At 57.0% G+C, this 23,163-nt stretch overlaps 1 protein-coding gene across 1 annotated transcript in view; it reads left to right on the top strand.

Moving 5' to 3' along the window:
- Positions 1 to 19,572, top strand: part of IGSF21 (immunoglobin superfamily member 21) — a 273,439-nt gene extending 253,867 nt beyond the window's left edge. The window contains exons 5-10 of the mRNA XM_027965645.3: positions 4,808 to 4,923; positions 8,345 to 8,819; positions 17,538 to 17,623; positions 17,990 to 18,182; positions 18,596 to 18,634; positions 19,355 to 19,572. Coding sequence (XP_027821446.1) covers positions 4,808 to 4,923; positions 8,345 to 8,819; positions 17,538 to 17,623; positions 17,990 to 18,182; positions 18,596 to 18,634; positions 19,355 to 19,428 — 983 coding nt within the window. The 3' untranslated portion in view covers positions 19,429 to 19,572. The remainder of the gene's footprint in view (positions 1 to 4,807; positions 4,924 to 8,344; positions 8,820 to 17,537; positions 17,624 to 17,989; positions 18,183 to 18,595; positions 18,635 to 19,354) is intronic.
- The last annotated feature ends 3,591 nt before the right edge of the window (positions 19,573 to 23,163 follow it).

Genomic DNA, 23,163 nt, shown 5'->3' with positions numbered 1-23,163 from the left:
GGTCACAGATTGTAGCAGGGCTGGGGGTCGTGAGCAGGGAGAGGAAGCTGGGATTGGAGGAGGGGAGGGATGGAGGCAGATATGAGGGTGCGCATGGGCACAGACGGGAGATGGGGGTGGGGGGAGAGAAATGGAGCTCGGATGGAAAAGGGAATGGGACAGGGGTGGAGAAGGAAGAGGGATGGAGCTGGGCTGGAGGTGAGAGGGGGACTGGGGGAGGAGGTGGAGATGGACATGGAGACAGAGCTGGGGACGTAGAAGTGGTCGGGGAAGAGTGAGCGTGGAGGGAGGCTCCAGGCTGAGAGCCCAGGGAGCAGCAGTCTGTGGAGGTGAGAGAGCTGCGCTCAGTCAAGGGAGGAGGACGATGGTGACGCGTGGAGCGACGCGTCCCAAGGCCGCCAAGGACTCCCGGCGGAGACTGCTCGCTGACCGCCTGCACTCAGGGCCCGCTGGCGGGCGACGGCAGGCAAGAGGCAGGGCGACCGTCTCCCAGGACACAGCCAAGGAGGAATGCTTCGGTGGAGACAGTGGGAAGCCTGAGCCTCCACGCTGCCGTGGGCAGCTCTGCTGCATCCTCGTCCGCACCACGGAAGTCCATTGTCTTAAGAGCTTGATTAGCTGCACATGTTGCTAACACCTGCTCAGAAACATAACAAGACACAGGAACACCGGTCCCAATCAGGGTGTGTGTGGGTGGGGTGCGTGACTTGGGGCAGATCTCCAGAATGTGTGTGTGCGTGTGTGTGTGTTGGGGGAGGGGGTATTCGTGCTGTGCAGAGAATCCTGGACAGGATCTGGAGGGCCTAGTTGCCAGTCCAGGCACTGCCACTGACCGACGGTGTGACTATAGGCAAATCTCTCCCTCTGTCTGACCTCAGTTGTGCTAATCTGTAAAATGGAAGACCAGTGCTCTCCAGTAGAAATCTGCCTTTAATTGCAGATTAAAGTCCCAAGGTACTACTTTACTGAATGCTCAGCACTCGATAATTCCATTTTGCAGATAAGGAAATAGGTTCAGAGAGGCTGAATATCTTTCCCAAGGTCACATAGCTGGGAAGTGGTACAGCTGGTCTCTGAACCCTGGGTAGTGTGATCTAGGAGCTTCCCAGGTGGCGCTAGTGGTAAAGACCCGCCTGCCAATGCAGGAGACACAAGAGACGTGGGTTTGATCCCTGGGTCGGGAAGATCCCCTGGAGGCGGGCATGGCAACCTACTCCAGTATTCCCGCCTGGAGAACCCCATGGACAGAGGAGCCTGGCGGGCTACGGTCCACAGGATTGCCAAGAGTCAGACGTGACTGAAGCGACTTAGCGCACACACACACACAGTGAGATTCAGGGCCCATACTCTTGACCACTGTCCCATACTACCTCTTTCAAAATAGTGATACAAATGATATCAGTTAAAATTGCTCCTCTGTACTGCGGGCTTACTATGTGCGGGGCATCTGGTAAGCATCATCCCATTTACTCCCCGAAGCCCTCCTATAAGGAAGCTTCTAGGTGTCTGATTACTGCTTGCTCAGTGAAAAAGAACGGAGGAATGAGTGGTTTTTAAAGGTGCCCCCTGCCCGGCTCTGAGCCTCTAGCACTCTTGGAGGGTATGCATATCGCTGCGTATCAGCCACCATAAGCAGGGCCAGAGACAATCATGCTGGTTGGTTGTTGGTTGGTTAGGCACCAGTTTTGTCCAACTCTTTCACGGCCCCGCGGACTGTAGCCCACCAGCCTCCTCTGTCCACAGCGTTTCCCAGACAAGAACACTGGAGTGCAATTTCCCTCTCCAGGGGATCTTCCTGACCCAGGGATCAAATGCGTGACTCCTGCCTTGCGGGTGGATTCTTTATCATCTGAGCTATCGGAGAAGCCCCACCAGAGAATTTTGCTAAGCTCTAATTGACATGGTCCCTTGATCTCTGGGGCACCTGAGTTAAACAGAGCCACCCACAGGAGCCGTTCCCCCAGGGATCTCACTTAAAGGTCTGCCTGAGAACTGAGTGCGTCAGGTGAGTGAGCATCTGCGATGGCTGAGATGCGCGCTCAGGGCTAAAGGTGCCAACAGACACAACCTCTTTCCTTCTTTCCAAAGATGGACATGATGCGGTTTCACGCAGTGTTGGAGCCCTGGGGTCTGGGAGTTCCGGTTTCAAATCTAAACTCTGTGAGCCCCAGAAAGTCCCTTCACCCCTTAAGTTTCCCCATTGGTAAAGGCATCACGGACTCGATGGACGTGAGTCTGAGTGAACTCCGGGAGTTGGTGATGGACAGGGAGGCCTGGCGTGCTGCGATTCATGGGGTCACAAAGAGTCGGACACGACTGAGCAACTGAACTGAACTGAAGATGGGAATAAATAAGCCCTTTCTGTAGACTCATGAAGTGAAGTGAGCTCGCTCAGTCGTGTCCGACTCTTTGCGACCCCATGGACTGTAGCCCACCAGGCTCTTCCATCCATGGGATTCTCCAGGCAAGGATACTGGAGTGGGTTGCCATTTCCTTCTCCAGGGGAACTTCCCGACCCAGGGATTGGACCCAGGTCTCCCGCATTGCGGGCAGGCGCTTTACCCTCTGAGCCACCAGACGTTAAGGGCTTAGAACACCTCCTGGCTCCTAACCTTTGGCCACGGTTGGTTCTTGCCGTGGAATCCAGGCTTGCAGTGAGTTCTAGAAAAGTTAGATTGCAGACTCTGTGACGTGTGGATAATTCAAAGATTCTGGTGGACCTCTCCCGGCTCGCAGTCCCCACCCCACTTCCCATCTGCTTCCTCCCGTCTCACACTTAATTACAGCTCTCCATCTACTGCTCTCCCAGTGTTTCCTGTCTGTTCGGCTTCCCTTGCGACGGCGCGTGGTGGCTGTCTGAGCGAATGAATGGTTCCTACCTGGCTTCGTCTCACTAGACCTTAAAATAGAGTTGTTGCCAGGTGCCTGTCTCCCCCGCCAGACTGTGAGCTCAAAGTGCCATATCCATTTCATCACCAAGCGCCTACGGCAAGTACCTGGCACCGTGCCCGGCACCTAGTAGGTGTCAGGAAACGTTCGTCGGATTTAATTAAACTTAACTGGAGTGAAAACCCCTTGCAGGAAGGAAACACTCACCCCTCTTCATTTTCTCTGCACCCCCCACTGCACTTGACCCAAGGCTACAAGAAGCCAGAACTGACAGCCTTTCCTAAGCAGAGGCCTAAGATTCTAGCTCCTGTCATGCGGATGACACCGCGGCTGGAGAAATGAACTGCAGGGATCCTATAGCCAGTGAATCCCTAGCATGCGCTAAGCCCTTTCATAGCGATTTACTGGTTCATCCTTCGAATATGCCTGCCAAGGATTAGTCCCATTTAGCAAATCGGGAAGCTGAGGCTCACGGCTTCGGTAATCTGCCCAAGGATGAAACGGAGGTGGTGGTGACCTCGCTGAAACGCTGGCTCCAGGTTTGAACTCTCCATGTCGCGTGGTGCCTGGGGGCACTGGCTCTGGCAAACCAGCCAGTGGTGGGCGGTGAGGACAGGGCAGGGAGCTGGCAGGAGGCGGGACCAACAAGATAAGCCAACTTTGGGGGGAAAAGAAGAAAAGAGGGCAGACTACTGGCTTAAATACCTCCCAGAGTCATCTGCTCTCGCCCCGCGGTCGCCATGGTCTAAGCTGCGCATCTGCTCTCGCTCCGCGGCCGTCCTCTAGCTCCGCGGTCACCATGGTCTAAGCTACCCATCTCTCTGGCTTAAACAGCCCTCTGTTTCCAGTCTCAGATCATGTTCTGCTCTTGTCTGAAGCTGTCAATGGCTCCCTACTGCTCTCAGGACAAAGAAAAACTCACAACCAGCGCTGGGCTGGTAAACCTGCTCTGTGGGGGCCGGGGCTGGGGGCAGGGGAAGGAAATAAACAAGGAAGCCCTGATTTGAGTGGTGGCTGATTTCCATGGTGTAAGGATGCCCACTGGGCCATCTGTTTCAACCTAGCAGCGGTTTAAAAACTGGTTCACAATTCCCAGGAATGTCACAGTCAGCTCTCAGGAGCTGGCAGGAACCGGCCCCCACACAGCGCTGTGAGCGGTGACCCACTAGCGGTGCCCTGCAAGTCTCCCGAGCCCCACTGGGTACCTCATCCCCCACCTTGCCCTCCCAGCACAACATCCTGCCTCTCACATCCCCCCCCCCCCAACCCTGAGCCAGCTGCCACGAGGCTTCTGCACATGCTGTTCCGTCCACCTGCCGCACGTGTCCTCTGCCTACTGCTGCTTCCTCAGATCACAGCACAGGGTCACTTCCTCAGGCCTGGGCGGGTCCCTGCACACCTGGTCACACCAGGTATCTGATGCCCTGAGCCCAGTGGACCATGGTGAGCTCTCCATTCCCGGTTATCTTCCCAGACAGGCTGTAAGCCCCGGGCGGCGGGGCCCTCATTTGTATGCCCAGCAGGGACGCCATTCTCACGGCACTTGATGCCGGGGGCACGCCCTGGAATTGCGCAACATTCGTCCTCTGCCACAGCTCCTGTTGGGCTTCCCGGGGGCTCAGCTGGCAAAGAATCCACCTGCAATGCGGGAGACCTGGGTTCGATCCCTGAGTTGGAGAGATCCCCTGGAGAAGGGAAGGGCTGCGCACTCCAGTATTCCTGTCTAGTGAATCCCATGGGCAGAGGAGCCTAGCGGGCTACAGTCCAGGGGGTCACAGAGTTGGACACGACTGAGCGGCCTTCCCTTTGTCACTTTTCACCGCGCCTAGCAGAGGGCCTGGCCCGCCCTAGGCCATCAGTGAACTCTTTCTGAACCTTCCAGTGAAGCCTCACTCTCTCTGCGCTTCTCTTTGGGTAGCTCCGCCCACCTCCATCGAGGTGGTGGCCGCTGACACCCCGGCCCCCTTCAGCCGTTACCAAGCCCAGAACTTCACGCTGGTCTGCATCGTGTCGGGAGGGAAACCGGCGCCCACGGTGAGTACCGCTGCAGCCGCCCCTGCTGCGTCCCCTCCTGCGTGGCTTGTCCAACGGCCCGTGTCAGCACGGAGCTCACCTGCAGAGGCCACTGTCCACGTAGGTGCGCTCTGCTCTGTCTGCCTGCTCTGACCCTGCCCGCTCACCTGACCCGCCCGGATGTCCCTGAGTCTCTCTTGCCTCCTGGTGAGGTGAGGAGGACCCCCACGTCTCATGGACCCTGAAGTCCCTGAGCTGCAGTGAGGGTGATCATCAGGGCATCCCAGCTTCAAGCACACCCCCACCGCAGTCACTGAACAGGATGGAGACTGATGAGGCCCCGGAAAGGGAAGCGAAATGGAGAGAGGCCCCCCTGTGTCCGTGACAGAGCTGGGACTCAAGGTCGTGCCCTCCAGCTCCAAGTCCGCTGCTGAGGGTGGAAAGGAGGGAGGGAACGGGGGAGGAAAGTGGGCGGGGAGGAAATGGGGACTCCCTGTTTTGGCTAACTCCTTACTAGACTCATCCCACCCACTCTGAGAGGGGCTTCCCTGCTGGCTCAGCAGTAGAGCCCACCTGCAGTGCAGGAGACGCAGCTTCCATCCCTGCATCGGGAAGACCCCCTGGAGGAGGGCCCGGCAACCCACTCCGGTATTCTTGCCTGGAGAATCCCTTGGACAGAGGAGCCTGGCGACCCCAGTCCATGGGGTCGCAAGAGTCGGGTACGACTGGGCGACTAAACGTCGCCGCCGACCGCTTCGAAGTCTGTTGCTGCGGCTCCTGAGTTATTGTCACAGCAGCTTGAAGCGGGTGGGGGACGGTAGGACCTCAGGGCGCCCGGGAGCTGGGTTCCAGCCCCTGACGCCACTTGTGCCAAGCGACCCTGAGCAGGAAAGCCCCCCTCTGCTTCTCAGGCTTTTGGAGGAGGTTTAGAGTGTGGACAGTGTTACAGCTTTTCAGCCTTTTTAGAAGCAGCAGGACCTGTTTGATGTAAATGAAATATACATGGGGCCCTGTGTAGAAGATCTTTAACAGTGAAGGAAGGGCAAGTTGCCCTAATGGGTCCTGAGGCTCGTCTGTGGAACCCTCAGGGCTCCCTGCAAACCCCTCTGTGGTTCAGCTGCTAAAGAATCCACCTGCAAGGCAGGAGTCACAGGGGGTGTGGGTTAAATCCGGGTCGGGAAGCTCCCCTGGAGGAGGGCACAGCTACCCACTCCAGTATCCTTGCCTGGAGAATCCCCACGGACAGAGAAGCGTGCCAGGCTGCAGTCCATAGCGTCACAAAGAGTGGGACACAACTGAGCGACTAAGCCCAGCTCATGGGGCTCCCTGAACCGTATCGAGAACCCATGGGATGCATGCCCCCAAGGCCCCTTTCAGTTTTGACCTTGTGAGTTTCACACATCACAGGGATTAGGAGGGGTAGAGTGGAGTTAGTGGCTTCCTTGGTAGCTCACGTGGTAAAGAATCCGCCTACAATGCCAAAGACCTGGGTTCGATCCCTGGGTCGGGAAGCTCCCCTGGAGGAGGGCACGGCAACCCACTGCAGTATTCTCGCCTGGGAAATCCCATGGACAGAGGAGCCTGGCGGGCTGCAGTCCGTGGGCTCACAAAGTGTTGGACACGACCAAGCAGAGTGGAGCCATGGGCAGGGGGAGTAGAGGTCCAGGTGGGGAGGCGGTTCTCCTTCCAGACCCTCGACTGTCCCACAGGTGGAATCCATGGGGGGTGATCCTGGGACCTGGGCCAGTTCACCCCAGGCCGTGGCCCAGGGAGACCCAGCTGTCCAGGACGGGACAGGAGTAAACAGGTGTGAAGAGAACCCATACAGGGCAGTAAGCAGGTACCCAGCGGCACAGCAGGCCGTGGCGGGGAGCAGAGTGCGCCTGTGATAAGGTCCTGCCCCCTGGCCTTGCAGCCCCAAGGACACAGACCAAAAGCAGCCTCAAAGCCAGCAACCAGTTAGGGCAGGACATGGTCCCAAGATTTCCCCCTCAGAATCCATAAGGAGGTCTGGCCTCCCTAAAGTGAGACAAGCTGGCCTTTTTCCCCAAAGAAAAACTCCTTTTCTGCACAGCACACACACACACACACACACACACACACACACACAATTCTACTCACAGTCCCGAGGCTGCCGGAAGACCTCCCCTACCCCCGACCCCTGCTCCAGCCTGCTGGCTCCTGCCATTTAAGACACAGCAATACGAAATTCAAATATATACGAGATCCTCATCTCCCCGCATTCCAGGCACCTTATGTTTGCCTGGGACGTCAGAACTTGAAAGAATTCTTTGATATAAATTACAAAGCTGCTTTTGAAGCACTTTTCAAAAAAAAAGAAAAAGGGAAAGAAAGAAAAACCCCAAAGCAGGCTATTATGTGCATAAGAGATCCTTCGTTGGAGCTATAAAAGCTGATAGCCTCTGCACACCCTGCATTTCACGCACCCTCCCACACCCTCCTCCCGGCACCCCCAGCTCCCTTTCCCCACTGGCACCAGCATCCCCAGAGCTGCTTCCTGGCCTCCCCTCTCCCTGCCTCCCTCAATTTATTTATCTCATTTAATATATATATGTGTGTGTGTATATATATATATATATACACCCAATCCCCACAGGCCTCTGGGCGTATGTACCAAAATAAAAAGACAGCAAATTAAATTAAATGCCGCCTCTCAAAACTCAAAGTCCCTATTAGCAGAGAAAGCGAGAGGACGCCAGCTTTCGCCCCATCCTGCCCCAGCGCCCTCGCCCCAATACACACACCTCTCCTCCTCCTCTGACATCTCATTTACTCTCTGGTGCCCCTCTACCTTCTTGCCCTGCTCTCTCCAGGTGGGCAGGGACCACCCCCTTGCAGCCTGGGGTTGGGCAAGGGCTGCCAAGGGCTGTGTTCAGGGTCGTTTTTGCTCACTGTCTCTGAGCATCCAACAGCCTCAGGAAGTAGGTGTTTGTATTCCCTGTGTGGGCGTGCGTGCTAAGTCACTTCGGTCGTGTCCAGCCCTGTGCGACCCCATGGACCGCAGCCCGCCAGGCTCCTCTGTCCATGGGACTCTCCAGGCAAGAACACGGGAGGGGGCTGCCATTTCCTCCTCCAGGGGACCTTCAAGGCTCGAACCTGCATCTCCTGTAACTCTTGCATTGCAGGCGGGTTCTCTACTGCCGAGCCACCAGGGAAGACCCAGCATTCCCTTTACAAGTAAGGAAACTGAGGCTCAGAGAAGCTCATCGGCTCAGCCTCTGCCACCAGAGCCTGCGTGTCCGCGCTGAACTGAGCTGCCTCAGAGCGCTAGGGGTGTTGGAGGGGGAGGGCCAGAGCAGGGTCCATCCAGAAGGCTACGAGGAGCAGGAGGGGCCTCCTGCAGCCAGTCCCTCCGAGAGCCCCTTGGGAGGTCCCGGTCACTGGCGCCAAATCTTTCCCCCCACCTTCCTTGCGATTCCAGGTTTATTTCAAGCGAGACGGGGAACCCATCGACGCAGTGCCCCTGTCGGAGCCGCTAGCAGCCAGCTCTGGCCCTCTCCAGGACAGCAGGCCCTTCCGCAGCCTCCTGCACCGTGACCTGGATGACACCAAGATGCAGAGGTCACTGTCCCTGCTGGACGCTGAGACCCGGGGCGGGCGTCCCTCCACGGAGCGCCCCTCCCGCAGCCTGACCCCGGACCCCAGCAGCGTCATCCAGCCGACCACCGAGAGCATCCCCGAGACGGTGGTGAGCCGCGAGTTCCCCCGCTGGGTGCACAGCTCGGAGCCCGTCTACTTCCTGCGGCACAGCCACACCCCGGGCAGCGACGGCACGGTGGAGGTGCGCGCCCTGCTCACCTGGACGCTCAACCCACAGATCGACAACGAGGCCCTCTTCAGCTGCGAGGTCAAGCACCCAGCGCTGTCGATGCCCATGCAGGCCGAGGTCACGCTGGGTGAGGCCCGCTGGGAGACCCTCTGCAGAGGCCCCTCCCTGCAGAGCCGGGCGGTGGGCAGCCTTGGAACAGGGCGGTGGGTCGCTGGCCACCCTAGAGATGGGGAGAAGACGGAGCAAGCCGGGGTTCGGGTCAGGCACGGAGGTCAGGGTCAGGCTCTTTGGGAGGTTTGCTGAGCTGGGTTGCAGGACGTGGGAGGCTATGGGGAGGTCTGGGGAGTCTGGTCCAACGGGATCAGGAATATGGAAGTCTCGGAAGTTTGCTAGATCAGTGTTAGAAACACGGGAGGTTTTCAAGGTTGAAGATGGGTGGAAGGTACCAGTCCCAGGGAAGTTTGCTGCGCGAGTGAAGGATACACAGGAGTTGGGACTCGTAAGATAGGGCTGCTGAGTCAGGTCAGGGAAAGATGAGGACATGGAGGTGACAAGGGGGTTTTCTCGATTGAATAAGAGACCCACGAGCCCAGGGAAGAGTTACCAGGCATGGATCATGAGCATGGCAGGTTGCAAGCTGGTCGGATCAGGGTCAGGACTGCTAGTGGTTATGGAAGCTTGGCCAGCAAGGGGCGGGGAATGTACCAGCTGTGGGAGGGCACCACCCTGGCTGAGCACCACGGAGACTCTGCACCTGCAGGGATGTGGGAACTGGCTCAACCAGGGAACTGGATGCCCAGGGTCAGCTCAGCCCGAGAATCCAGTCCCCCGCCGGGACCTGCTTCTTCTTCCCGCAGAGCACCAGCTCAGCCTGTCCCCAGAGCAGCTCCCTAAGATCTGATCCATCTCCCAGCTGAGTAGAAGCAGGGAGAAGCAATGTGTGGAATATTCTCTAGAAATATGAGACCCTTCGAGCCAGCGTTTGTATTGACTGGGATGGGGCAGGGAGATGGTCTCAATGACCCTGTACTGGTCCCCTCTGCTCACAACACTTTGGACCTGACTTTCAGCACCCAGCAGCTCAACTCGTAGCCCAAGGAGCCTGGGCTTGTCCCTGCAGCTCCCCCAGTGGTGAGCAGTTGCCTGGAAACACCCGCAGCCCCCAGCCCGGAGCCCCCACGACAGGGACAGAGAACAGTGACTGCTGGCGACTGAGACCCCAGCCTGTGTTGGGCGGGTGGCAGCAGCGGGCAGCAGCAGGTGGCAGGCAGCGGTGGGCGGCGGCGGGCAGCGGGCAGTGGCGGGCGGCAGCAGCGTCCAAAGGGCATCTCTGCTTTCAGCAGGCCCACCAGAAAACCCAGCACCAACTCTGCACCAGACACCAAGAGAAAAGATTTCGTGTACATGTACACCTAATATGCGCCAGGAACACATGCCAGGGTCCTCTCATTCACTCTTCACAGGCAGTTTACCATGCAGTCCCATTTCACAGGTGAGCAAAACCGAGCCTCACTTTGGTGGGATCCCTTCCTTTGAGCCACCAACTTAGAAGCAGCAGAGCTGGGATTCCCAGCCCTTCTGCTGGTGCCTTCTCCACTTCCCCCTACGCCAGCCGCTGAACCTACCGGCCCCAGGACTGGGCACCCTTGCTGGCTATGGGTTAGTTCTCTGAGGACCCATAAAAAAGTCTCTTTGATTCCCAGAGGCCAGTTGCCCACACAGAAAATGATCATAAGGGCTAACTAGCATTTACTGAACACCTACTGCATACCACAGACCGTCGCTTTCCTCGCGCGACCCCAGCAGATACCCCGATTGTTAACCCCCGCGTCACTCGATGAGGTCAGGGCTAGCAGTGCCCCACAGCACAGAGGAGGCGACTGAGGCGCGGGGAGGCGAAGCACGCTGTCCACGGTGAGTAGGGCAGGGGTGACTCCAGCGTGTGTTGCCCCAGCCTCCACGCGCTGAGCTGCCTCGGGCGTCTGCTGTCCCGGCGCCTGCTCCGTAAGTGCCATTTGCTCTTCACGCCAGGGAAGCTCAGCAGGCACCCGCTGCGGGCAGGCCCTGTGTCAGGCTCCAGGGTCTCTCCCACGCAGAGCACGCCCAGGCCCTCTCCCAGCCTTCCCACTCTGCCAGGCAGCTCCGCCCCATTTCTCTGGACCCTCCATCCTTCCCAGAGCGCTTCCTCGAATTTGAGCCTCCCTGTCTGCAAGACACAGTCTACTTCCAGGCTGGCAGGCAGAGCAGCCTCGACCCCTCATTAGGAGGCTTTATCCATGGAGGCCACCCCTGGCCTCTCTCACCGAAGCCTCAGCTTCCCACGAGAGGGCTCCCTGGCCCACCCCAAGAGAATGAAAAAGTTGAGAGCAGACGAGGCTTCTGAGCAGCCAGGAAGGGGAAACTGCAGCTCCCCGCTCCCCGTGATGGAGCGGTGCTGCGCCCAGATGGTTCCTCCCTCCATGTGGTGCCACCGTGACATGCACCCCCAGTCGTCATCACCAGAGCAGGAGAAAGGCCGGCTCACAGGCAGTGGACATGACGGGCGCGGGATTAGGGGACCCGGCAGGGCCACCCAGGGGAGGGGGCCAAATAAGCTGCGCGAGTGAAGAGACCCTCAGGCTGGCTTCCTGTCTCATCTCAACCACTGTCAGTTGGCCGGGTCTCAAGCTTCTTGGGACTCTGAGCCTCGTTTCCTGACCTGCTGAGCGGGAAGAGCAATTGTAACCTCGTGTATGTGTGGGGCGAACCCTGAAGCCAGGCTCTGTTCCAGATGCTTCCCCCGCAAGATCTTCTTGCAGGGACCCCACGAGGCGACTGAGAGGTGCCATCAATGTCCCCATTTTATAAGTGAGGGGACCCGGGCTGAGAGCAGCCCTCCTTGGGTCACCCAGCCAGGTCTGACCCCAGAGCCTGTGCTCTTAACCACTGCGCCCTACTGCTCACCGGTGTGGCTGAGGTGAGGAGCCAGGGAGCCAGTGGCTATGACCAGTGGACCGTGGTGTGAGCCAGAGGGGTCCTGAGCGAGGGTCTGCGCGCCACACAGTCAAGGCATCCCGCACTCTGGCCATGCGGTGGGAAAGCGCGCTGCAGAGATGACCTCAGGGCACGCATGCCAAGCACCTGCTCAGGACTTTAGAGGTCAGGCCAGCAAGGGCTGGGGCACGCTTCCCTGTGCCTTCCCTCTGTGTGCGTGTGTGCATGCACGTGTGTGTGAGTGTGCGCACGTGTGTGCATGCGTGCATGCATATGTGTGTGTGAGTGTGCGTGTGTGCGCGCGTGCATGAGTGTGTGCATGTGCGTGTGTGCGTGTGTGCGTGTGTGCGTGTGTGTGCACGCCAAGCTGCTTCAATCGTGTCCATCTCTTTGTGACTCTATGGACTGTAGTATTCCCCCTGCCAGGGATGCCCGCTCAGTTCAGACGCCATTGTCCCCAGGAAGACAGGCCTGGTGGTCCTAGAGTCCGTGTCAGGAGATGCCAACTACCTTCTTCCCATTGATCAAAGCAGAACGCTTGGAGTCACCCACTTTCCCCCTCTTTTCTCCTTCCCCACAGCCAAGCCATCCTTGAAAGTGAAAGCCACTCAGTCATATCCAACTCTTTGCGACCCCATGGATTATACAGTCCATGGAACTCTCCAGGCCAGAATACTGGAGTGGGTAGCCTTTCCCTTCTCCAGGGGATCTTCCCAACCCAGGGATCGAACCCAGGTCTCCCGCATTGCAGGCAGATTCGTTACCAGCTGAGCCACCAGGGAAGCCCAAGAATACTGCAGTGGGTAGCCTGTCCCTTCTCCAGCGGATTTGGGTCAGGGTCGCCTGCACTGCAGGGGATTCTTTACCGAAGACCCTGGCGGCTCCCCCTCAGAATCGACCCCACTACCACCCGCCTCGTGGTTTCCTCTCCAGCCTCCCCATCTAAGAACCGGCAGTTCACGCTGGATCCGTGCAGCAGCCCCAAACTGGCCTTTCTGCTCCTGCTCGCATCCTTTCCTAGTCTCCACCCTGACTGATCTAAAATATAAATCCACGTACACACCCACCCCAAACCCTACGAGGGTAGACAGATTGATAGAAGAAAAGACAGCCCAGAAATAGACCCACGTACAGTCAGTGGGTTTTTGACAAAGGTCCCCCCAGGCTGTTCAATGGGAAGACAGAACTCTTCTTAACACGTGGGCCTGGAAGTACGGGATACACTTGAGAAGATGAACCTGGCCCCTACCTTGCATACACACGATTAATCCGAGATGAGTCACAGACCTCAACGTAAAACCCAGCATCATAAAAACCTCTAGGGCAAAACACAGGAATATATCTTTGTGACATTGAAGTGGGCAAGGATTTCTTAAAAAGGTCACCCAAAGCACTAAATGCAAATTTGAAAATTGGTGAATTGGACTTAATCAAAATTCAGATCTTCTGCTCCTAAGAAGACACTTTCAAGAAAATGGAATGAGGTGAGATGAAAAAGCAAACTACAAACTGAGAGAAAATACTCTCGGCACAGATGTGTGGTGAGGGATTTATATCCTGAATATACAAAGAACCACTACAGATCAATAACGCCACATTTTTAAAGAGAGGGTATACAAATGGCCAATCAGCATATAAAAAGGCATATAAATAATATCATTAAGGAAATAAAACCGAAAACCTAAGTGAGATACCGTTCACAACGACTAAAATGCCGGCAGTAGAAAGATGGACAGCAGCAGATGCTGGCAAGCATGTGGGATAATAAGAACCTTCACAAGCGCAGGGTGTGTGAGACAGCACTGCTGCTCTGCAAACTGGTAGTTGCTCACAAAGATGAGAAGACTCCTCTGCCCCGTGACCCAGCAATTTCACTCACAAACACTTATCCAAGAAGAATGAAAACATACATCCACGAAGACTTGGGGCTTCCCAGGTGGTGCTAAAGAATCCACATGCTAGTACAGGCCTTGCAAGAGATGTGGGTTCGATCCCTCGGTTCGGAAGAGCCCATGGAGGATTAAACGGCAACCCACTCCAGTGTTCTGGGCTGGAGAATCCCATGGATAGAGGAGCCTGGCGGGCCACAGTCCATGGGGGTCTCAAAGAGTCACCCACAACTAAACACACACAAAGACTTGGATATTCACTCCTCATCAATACAGAGGAATAAACTCCTGAGACGCCAATGACATGGATGAAGCTCAGAACATTGTGCTGAGTGAAGACAGACAGCGGGGTACACACTACATGATTCCATCTGTATGAGCTGCTAGGACAAAACAACCTCTGAGGATAGAAAGCAGAGCAGCGTTTACCTGCGGCCGGCGGAAACTGACTGGGAGGAGGTCTCAGGGGACCTTTGGGGGGGATGGGAACGTTCTCAAATTTGAACGGGAGAGTGGTTACACAGGTGTTCACATTTAGTAGGGTTTATCAAATTGTGTGCTTAAGAACAGTGCATTTCCCTTCTGTGAGCTTCATCACAATTTAAGAATACATGAAAGTCAAACAAAGCAACCCAAAACAGACTGCGTCGTGTGTAAGCTTGCACCCCCACGGAGCTCATCTTTCACGCTCTCCTCTGCTCCATCTGCTGCTGCCGCAGGGTTCTCCTCACCCTTCCTTGAATACGCCCAGCTCAGGCCCACCGCCGTGACTTTGCACTGTCCTCCCTTTCTGCCTGGAATAACCTGACCCCAGACCATCTCGATCCCCCCTTCACTCAGGTCTCTGCTCACAATTTCTACCCAAAGGCTCTTCACTTGACCTCTCTTTCCCGGCCTCCTCTTGGCCCTCCTCGAACTCCTTCCCTTGCTTGTTTTCTGGCATTGCGTTTATCTCCATCGGCAAGTGTGTGCGAGGCTTCCCAGGTGGCTCAGTGGTAGAAAGAATCCGCTTATCAGTGCGAGGTGATGCAAGAGACGAGGGGGGATCGATCCTTGGGCCGAGAAGATCCCCTGGAGCAGGAAATGGCAACCCACTCCAGTACTCTTGCCTGGAGAATCCCATGGACAAAGGAGCCTGAGGGGCTCCAGTCCACGGGGTTGCAAAGAGGCAGACATGACTGAGTATGCATGCATGCAGGTATGTGATAGATTTTCTTATTGCCTGGACCTTCCTCTGGAGTTTAAGCTGTCTGTGGATAGGGTCTTACTCACATGGTACAGGGCTCAGTGAAGATTAGACAAGGCAGTGCATCGGAGTGCTTCCCGCAGCGACGGAGCAAGGACTCGGTAAATACAGGCGGCTGTTGTCATTCATTACCGTGTCCCCAGCATTGCCCTGTGCAGTGGCCAGTGCAGATTAGGTGCCCAATAAAGAACTAGATACATACAGCACAGGGACGCGTGGGTGGCTGAGCAGACAGTAGGGTTATGGGTAGGTATCTGGACAGATGATGGAGAGTTCACGAACAAGGCGAGAAAGTGACTTGACTCCCCTAGGCCTTCCTTGCCTTATGAGGACAATCTCAAGACGCTGGAGGTTTAAATGAGATCATGCATCCTAAGGTGCTTAACCGAGTGCCTGGCACTCAGGATGTGCTGGACGAATGCCCTCAAACCCACACCGTCTCCCAGCGCTCCTAACAGCCCAGCGTGGTGGGCGGGCAAGTGTTGCTGTGGCTGTTCCCATCCTGCATTTGGGGAAGCCGGGAAAGGGAGTGGTCCAGGGGCGCATAGGGACTCCTCTCCTGCATGATGGACGCAGCAGTGGGAGCTGCCTCCCCCCCTCCCCCCATCGCTCTGTCCCCTGGCGCGGCCCGGCTCTTCCCCGATGAGTCTCTCCACCCCATGCGGCCCTTCTGATGTCTTGCTCGTGCCTGGCTCTTCCCCGGTGCGTCTCTCCACCCCACGCGGCCCTTCAGATGTCTTGCTCGTGATTTAATTAGCAGTCCTTTGGTGTCATTCTCAGAGAACGAAATTGGCAGTGCCTGGGCGATCACTCGCGTCCGCCAGCTGCTCTGAGTTCTTCTCTGAGAGCTCTGAGTGGGAAAGAGAGGCTTTGGGAGCTGGTGGGGCTGATGAGGAAACCCCGGGGCGGCCCCAGAGCCTGGTGACAGAGCTCTTCTGCTGCCGCCCCTGGAAGGTGCTCGCAGAGAGAGGCGCAGAGCGGGGCACTCCGATCTGAACTCTACCTCTTTCCCTGGCCGAGAAGTCTGCGGGGTCTGGCCCAGTCCACACCCCCATTACCCTGGACCTTCAACCTCAGCACCATGGCCTGGCTGTTCCCTCTACCTGGAACCCTTTTCGGGAGCTTCCTCTCAGCTGACATAGCAGCTCGGAGGAGGAGATACTTAGACCTGACTCCCCACTGGTCCGAGTCTCCACGATGCTAAGGCTCTCTGATAAGCTCTTGTTCACGTACTCACTTTGTATCGAATGTCTCCCCTACTAATGTGTGAGCTCCGTGTCAGCAGACACACGCCTCCATCACCACTGTGTCCCCAGCCCTGCCGAGCAGCTGGCTCAGTAATTCCTTGCTGGATGAACGAGTGAGTGATGGAAGGATCTGGCAGACAGAAGCTTGGTGTGAAAGTCACGGGAGGAGAAACTGGCTCTGTGGGTGACCTTGGATAAACCCCTTTGTTACCCTTGGGCTATGGTTTCTCCAGTGGTCATGTACGGATGTGAGAGTCGAACTGTAAAGAAAGCTGAGTGCCGAAGAATTGATGCTTTTGAACTATGCTGTCGGAGAAGGCTCTTGAGAGTCCCTTGGACTGCAAGGAGATTCAACCAGTCCATCCTAAAGGAGATCAGTCTTGAGTGTTCATTGAAAGGACTGATGTTGAAGCTGACATTCCAATCCTTTGGCCACCTCATGTGAACTGACTCATTTGAAAAGACCCTGATGCTGGGAAAGATTGAAGGCGGGAGGAGAAGGGGACGACAGAGGATGAGATGGTTGGATGGCATCACCGACTCAATGGACATGGGTTTGAGTAAACTCCAGGAGTTGGTGATGGACAGGGAGGCCTGGTGTCCTGCGGTTCATGGGGTCACAGAGAGTCGGACACGACTGAGCGACTGAACTGAACTGAACCCCTGGGCTTCGGTTTTCCGATCTGAAACCTGGGAGGATGAAGCCGGTGATCTCCGTGGCTCTTCCTGCCCTGATAGTCTCTAGGCCTGCCTTGGGCGACACGTCTCCCAAGTTCAGAGACGTTAAGGGGCTTGAAAGAAGTGATGCCAGATGGGGAAGAAAATCAGGAGGACACAGACCAGGCCCAAGGAAGGAGATGGCTCCCCCCGTATTTCGCTACCTTCCACTCACCTCCAATCCAGAGATTCCAGGAAAAAAAAAAAAAAAAACAACCCCATGGGTCAGATTAACTTGGAAGAAAGTGCTCTGGGGCAGGAATGATGAGACCCAACATTTGGCCCTGGTGCTTGCTCACTGTGTGACCTTTGGCAAATTTCTTCCCCTCTCTGAGCCTCAGTTAACTCAACTGTACAACGGGGACAACATGGCAAGACCCACCTCACAAGCGTTTAGTGCACATACGAGTTTGAGTTTCTAGCGGTACTGGCTGCTGGGGCAAGTTCCTCCCTGTTTGCAGCTGAGTCATCGCTGGGGGGCACCTCCCTGGGGCATCCCCGACTCCCCGTCCCCGGGCGTCTGTGATCTGACCCCTCGTCGCACTGGCTTGCACTCATCTTCTGCCCACACTGAGTGAACCCCACCAGGGCAGGGGGTGTGTTCTGGGTGCCATTGAGTGCCCAGCTCTCAGCCAGGGCTCGGGAACTGTGTGTGAGTGAGCGCTCTGGATGGGAGCCTTCTCTTCCGTTCCCCCGCCCCTCCTTTCTTTGCTGAGTCCCGTCTCCCCGCGCAAACACACAGCCCTCTGACCCGGCCTTTTCCTCCTTTACAGTTGCCCCCAAAGGACCCAAAATCATGATGACGCCCAGCAGAGCCCGGGTCGGGGACACCGTGAGGATCCTGGTCCACGGCTTTCAGGTCGGCCTCGCTCTGAGCAGCTGAGAGGGGGCGGGAGGTGGGCGGGGCCCCAGCCTCCCTCCCCTTGGCCTCCAGCCCCGCCAGCAGGCGCTAGTCTCCTAATGTGCGTGATGGCAGAGTGGGCCTCCTGAGAGACGGCACGCATGGCTTTGCCCGCCCATCTGCAGCTCAGAGCCCCGCGGCATGTGGGCTCGACCCTCTTTTCAGCCCTAGAGTCCTCTTCTTCCCAAGGTTCGGGCAGCCGCTCCCAACCCGGCGAATGAGAATGTGTTACCCGCGCCCCGCCAGGCCCTGCCTCTGGCCCCCTTCCCGCTCTGGCAGGAAGGGTCCTCCTATAATTCCGCCCTCCCCTGCTCTGGCCAACAGAACGAGGTCTTCCCGGAGCCCATGTTCACGTGGACGCGGGTGGGGAGCCGCCTGCTGGACGGCAGCGCCGAGTTTGACGGGAAGGAGCTGGTGCTGGAACGCGTGCCTGCCGAGCTCAACGGCTCCATGTACCGGTGCATGGCCCAGAACCCGCTGGGCTCCACCGACACGCACACTCGGCTCATCGTGTTTGGTATGCTGCGCCAGACCAGCGGGTCAGGAGGGCTACCCAGGGCTGGGTGGGGTTGTCCCAAAGAGCTGGGCGCAGCAGGGGCCCAAGTTCCCCAAATTTCCCCCAGGAGGTGCCCATGGTGAGGCGCTGGCGTGCTACGGGTGAGACAAAAGCAGCTTTGGAGCTTGGGAGCCCTGGGCTCAAATCTCAGATTTCCCACTCGGTGACTGACGGGGAAACCCTGGGCAAGCCGTTTCCCCTCCCTCAGTCTCTCCCTCTGTAGAATGGGGCCAATACCTCCCAGCCCGCAGAGGCCGTGTGCCTGCCCTGAGAGGCGTGGTGACGTGACGGTCAGCAAGTGCTGGGTAAGGGGCCTCCTTTGCCGAATTCTGAATGCGGCCGTGCTCTAGATCTCTTTCTGTTCTTCCCGACAGAAAACCCGAATATCCCAAGAGGAACAGAAGACTCCAATGGTAAGTCTCCAACCTCAGAGCTTCTAGCGTGAAAGCTCTGGTCCCCCAAATGCTCCCTTTGCATGCGCTTGCCCCTCCCCCAGGCCTTAGGGGATTGTCCTCTACTTGGGCAGAATCTGGGTCAAAGGTCAGGAGTGGGCACTAAAGCCGTTAAGGGGGACCCAGTATCCCTAAGCAGCCAGCAGGGATCTCCAGGGACCAGGTCTTTCTGGGAGCCCAGCTTCCATGACCCCAGGAGGATGTGTTCAACCCTGACCCTGGGGTTGTGGTCTGGGGCCCTTGGCCACTTTGCAGGATGCTGGGCATGCAGACCAGTGCCTCAGCGGGGTCCTTTATGCTGCCCCTGTCTCCAGGCTGGCCCTGACCTGGAGACCAGCCCGTAGGGCCTGGATGCCCCTCCCAGGCCTGCAGCCCTCCCCTCCCCACACTGAGCTGACCCCACATTTCACGATGTGTCCCCCCACACTCCTGGTCCCCACTGCGGGGTCCTGGGGGCCCCCAGGGAGCCCGGCCTGCGCCCAGCAGGCCTGGGACAGGGAGGGGATCACACCCAGTCAGCTGGGACTGATGGCAGGGCTGGGGCTGGAATCCAGCGTGCCCCAGCACTGAAGTGCAGCCTCGTCCAGGGCCCTCCAGAGCTCCGGGGTCCCCAGGGCCCACCCCCCCCATGCCCCCGAGAGGCTGCACGGGGCCCCTGCCCTGATGCTGCCCCCTGCACAGGCTCCGCATCTGGCCCCGCTGGTGTCCGGCTCACCTTGGTGCTCGCCCTGACAGTGGTCCTGGAGCTGACGTGAAGGCGCAGCCTCCGCTCCCTCTGGCACTGGCGTCCCTGCGACCGGCTTTCTTTTTTAAACTATTTCCAGTCTTGTTCTTAGTCTCTTTCTGTCCGTGTCTTGGCTCCTTCGGTCAGTTTAATTAATACAGAACACTTTTCCCCACCTCCGTCTGTGGCTCTGAGTTCTTCACGTTCTACAGCAGCAACGGGGCGCCTCCCAGCATGCAGCCTTGGGACAGGCGGTGACGGGGTGACAGGGCATGCTCCTGCCCGGAGGAGGGGTGGAAGGGCAGCGCCTCAACTCAGCCAAATCCAGGCGTGGGAGGTCGCCAGAGACTTTGCTCAGGAACTCTACGCTCCCTCGGGGCCAGGTGTAATAGTCAGCGCTTGCCACAGTGATGCTGCCTAACAAAGCAACCTGAATCATAGAGGCATGAAATAACAGGCATTACTAATCATGTTCATGTTCAGATCAAGTGGTGCAGCTAATCTAGTCTGCATTCTGGAGGAGGAAATGGCAACCCACGGCAGTATTCTTGCCTGGAAAAGTCCATGGACAGAGGAGCCTGGGGGGCTACAGTCCACGGGGTCGCAGAGTAGGACAGGACAGCAGTCTGCATTCACCTGCAGCCCTGCTCCAGGCAAGAGGCTGTCTGGGCTGGATTCCAGGCTTGGGGTTGGACTTGGGTCTCCTCCCTGGGTGTTTGCTCTGGGGCCCAGGCTAAGGAGGTGGTGGCTGCTCCTCTTATGGTGGATCGTCAAAGCTCACGAAAAAAAATGTAAACGAGGCAACTACATTCACGACACCTGCCTGTCATGTCCACTCTCTTCAGCCAGAGTAAGTCACATGGCCAAGCTCAGCATCAATCAGGGTCACACGTAAGTCAGTGGTGGAGGTTCCAGAACTTCTTACTCAGCTACTAGACGGTTCGCCAAGCCATTCAGCTGTTGGAGGGAAGGACTGAGAGTGTCTGGGGGAGGGTGGCCTCTCTGAGCCACGGCCCAGACCTGAGAGTCGCCAAGGAGAGACCTGGAAGAGTGTGTTATTCGGCCAGGAGAAGCTGGGCTGCGGTAACACACTGACCCCAGAGTCTTACTTGATTAACACAATAAAAATTTTATCTGGGCTCATGAAAAGCCCAGGGCAGTCTGGGTAGTCCTCTGCGACACGCGGCTTCTGGAACCTGCATGGCAGAGGAGAGGGCGGCGCAGAGTGATGCCCCGAAAGGATGTTCATGCTGTTTTTTAAATTTTTATAAACTTTTTATTTTGTCTTGGGGTATAGCCGATTAACAACGCTATGACAGTTTCAGGTGAACACCAAAGGGACTCAGACATACATACGCCTGTATCCACGCTGCCACCTGACGTGTGCTGTACAGCAGGTCCTCGTTGGTTACCCATTTAAACACAGCAGTGTGTCCATGTCCATCTCAAACCCCCTAGCCATCCCGTTCCCCCGGCAACCATAAGTTCGTTTTCTAAGTCTGTGAGTCTCCTAAGATGCTCACATTCTAACCCCAAGGACCTGTGAATACGTTACCTTATGTGACAAAAGGGATTTTGCCAATGTGATTAACTGAAGGATCTTGAGGTGGGAAGATTGTCCTGGATTATCCAAGTGGGTCCAATCACAAGGGGTTCCTTATAAGAGGGAGACAAGAAAGCAGCAAGCAGGGGGAGCTGTGATGACAGAAGCAAGAGGTCGTCGTGATGCTGGGAAGGGGCCGTGAGCCAAGGAATCCAGGCAGCCTCGAAGCTGGAGCAGGCGAGGAAACACTGCCCCCTTGAGCCTCTGGAAGGGACCAGCCCTGCCAACAGCTTCACCCTGTCCGGCTCATCTCAGACTTCCCACTTCCAGGACTCTCCTAAGAGAATAAATTTGCCTTGCTTTGAGCCTCCAAGTTGGCAGATAGGAAACTGGCACAGTCACCCAGGACGTTTTTCAGGCTCAGGACCTGCAGTGGCATGGTGGTGGGGGTTTAGTCGCTCAGTCGTGTCCAACTCTTGCGACTGCATGGACTATAGCCCACCAGGCTCCTCTGCCCACGGCATTTCCCAGGCAGGACTACTGGAGTGGGTTGCCATGCCCTTCTCCAGGGGATCTTCCCGGCCCAGGGATGGAACCCAGGTCTCCTGCACTGCAGGCAGGTTCTTTACTGACTGAGCTACAGGTGAAGCCCACAGGGGTAGAGACCACACCAATCACATCCCATCGACCTGGGGGGTTGCCCTGTCACTTCCACCGCATTGCTGTTTTTTGGTTTGGGGTTTTTTGGGGGCCAACATGAGCTGTAAGGCCAGCCTGGATTTAAGGGATGGCGTAATCGATGCCACTTTCGGGTGAGAACCACAAAACCGCATGGCACAGTGTGTGGATGCAGGTCAGGGGCAGAAGTAAGGCTGTGTTCACAATCTACAGCAGCCCCACACTCTGAACTGGACACCCTAGAATCCTGGTTCCCGTCCACCACGCCGCATACTCTCATTTCAGCTGGGAAGCCCAGATGGCTCCTCATGGCAATTCCTCTTTTAAAAGCGTGACAACGAAGAGATCCATTCACACGATGCATATTTGCCTGCCTGCATCTTGCAAGCAACAGTGCAGAAGTTGATTTTCAAGTGTCGAAAGGTCTCTCGTATCCATCACCCTCAACATCCAGGCCAGCTCAGCAGCAGCCACCACGTAGCGCCACCTGCCTCCTCAGCCTCCTTCCTTCTTCCCCAAAGGCCTGCTCTGTCTCACCAGAGCCACCTGCCGCCACCCCTGCTGCCTCCCGGCAGTCTGACCTAAGCCAGTGTTGCGCAATGCCTTTGCCTGTTGTCTGGAAGGAATAAGACAAGATTAGTTCCCTCTTTTTACCTTACTAGAGGGAAGCCCATGTAGGCATGAAATTGGAATCACTTTGCCCTATTAACAGCTCTGGCGCTGGGTTCCTCAGCCCTTAGAATGCATCACCATCTCAGCTGCAAGTGAATGAGCCACATAAAGTGGGAGGGGACACGCCCAGAGAGAGTCATCTGGGAGGCCTGCCGTCTGCAGGGGACGGGGTGGCCATCTGCTCTGGGCTCTGAGTTTGAGGACACTGAGCCCTGAGCAGGCTAGAAAGGGTGATTTGTCCAACCTAGGACTGCAAGGATGCAAGGTGGGATGGGTGACGGCAAGCCCAGCCTGACAGGGAGACAGATGCTTCCTTTATTTGTCTACCTGGCTACTCACTCATTCGACAGACTCGGAACACCCCTCTGGTCTGGCTGCACGCCAGGCAGGGGAAACACCAAGGCCAGCTGGGCAGATCCGCCCATAAACAGCACTGAGTCCCTGCAGAACGACAGACTCTAGGAAAAGAGGGACTGAGATGCCACGTGACAAGTATTGGAACAAAAACATCAGAGCATGCAATAGGGTCACAGAAAGGGTGCAAGACTGTCCCGCCTGGGGAGGCCCGGGGGGGCTTCCAGGAGGTGGTGCCCTGGCAGCCAGGTCCTGAAGGACAGGAAGGAGCATCAGAGCCAATTCTGCCACCTTCCCAGTCTGGCTCCAGGTCAGTGGGCCCAGCTGTCGCTTGGTGCAGAGACCCCTGCTGGGCCTTGAGGGGGCCAGCCCCCTTCCTAGCGCATCAGCCAGGGGGTCAGTCCCCCTCCTCCCATCAGCCAAGCGCTCAGAGTCAGGCTCATCAACAAGGACGCGGCAGCTGGGGTTCCCCATCACTAGGCCACAGGAAGTGGGGGGTTAAGTGCTGAATGAGGGAGA

Source organism: Ovis aries, chromosome 2, assembly GCF_016772045.2.
Source record: "Ovis aries strain OAR_USU_Benz2616 breed Rambouillet chromosome 2, ARS-UI_Ramb_v3.0, whole genome shotgun sequence".
Taxonomy (NCBI): Eukaryota; Metazoa; Chordata; class Mammalia; order Artiodactyla; family Bovidae; genus Ovis; species Ovis aries.
The sequence above is the reverse complement of the archived record's forward strand: the minus strand, read 5'-3'. Positions and strand labels throughout refer to the sequence as shown.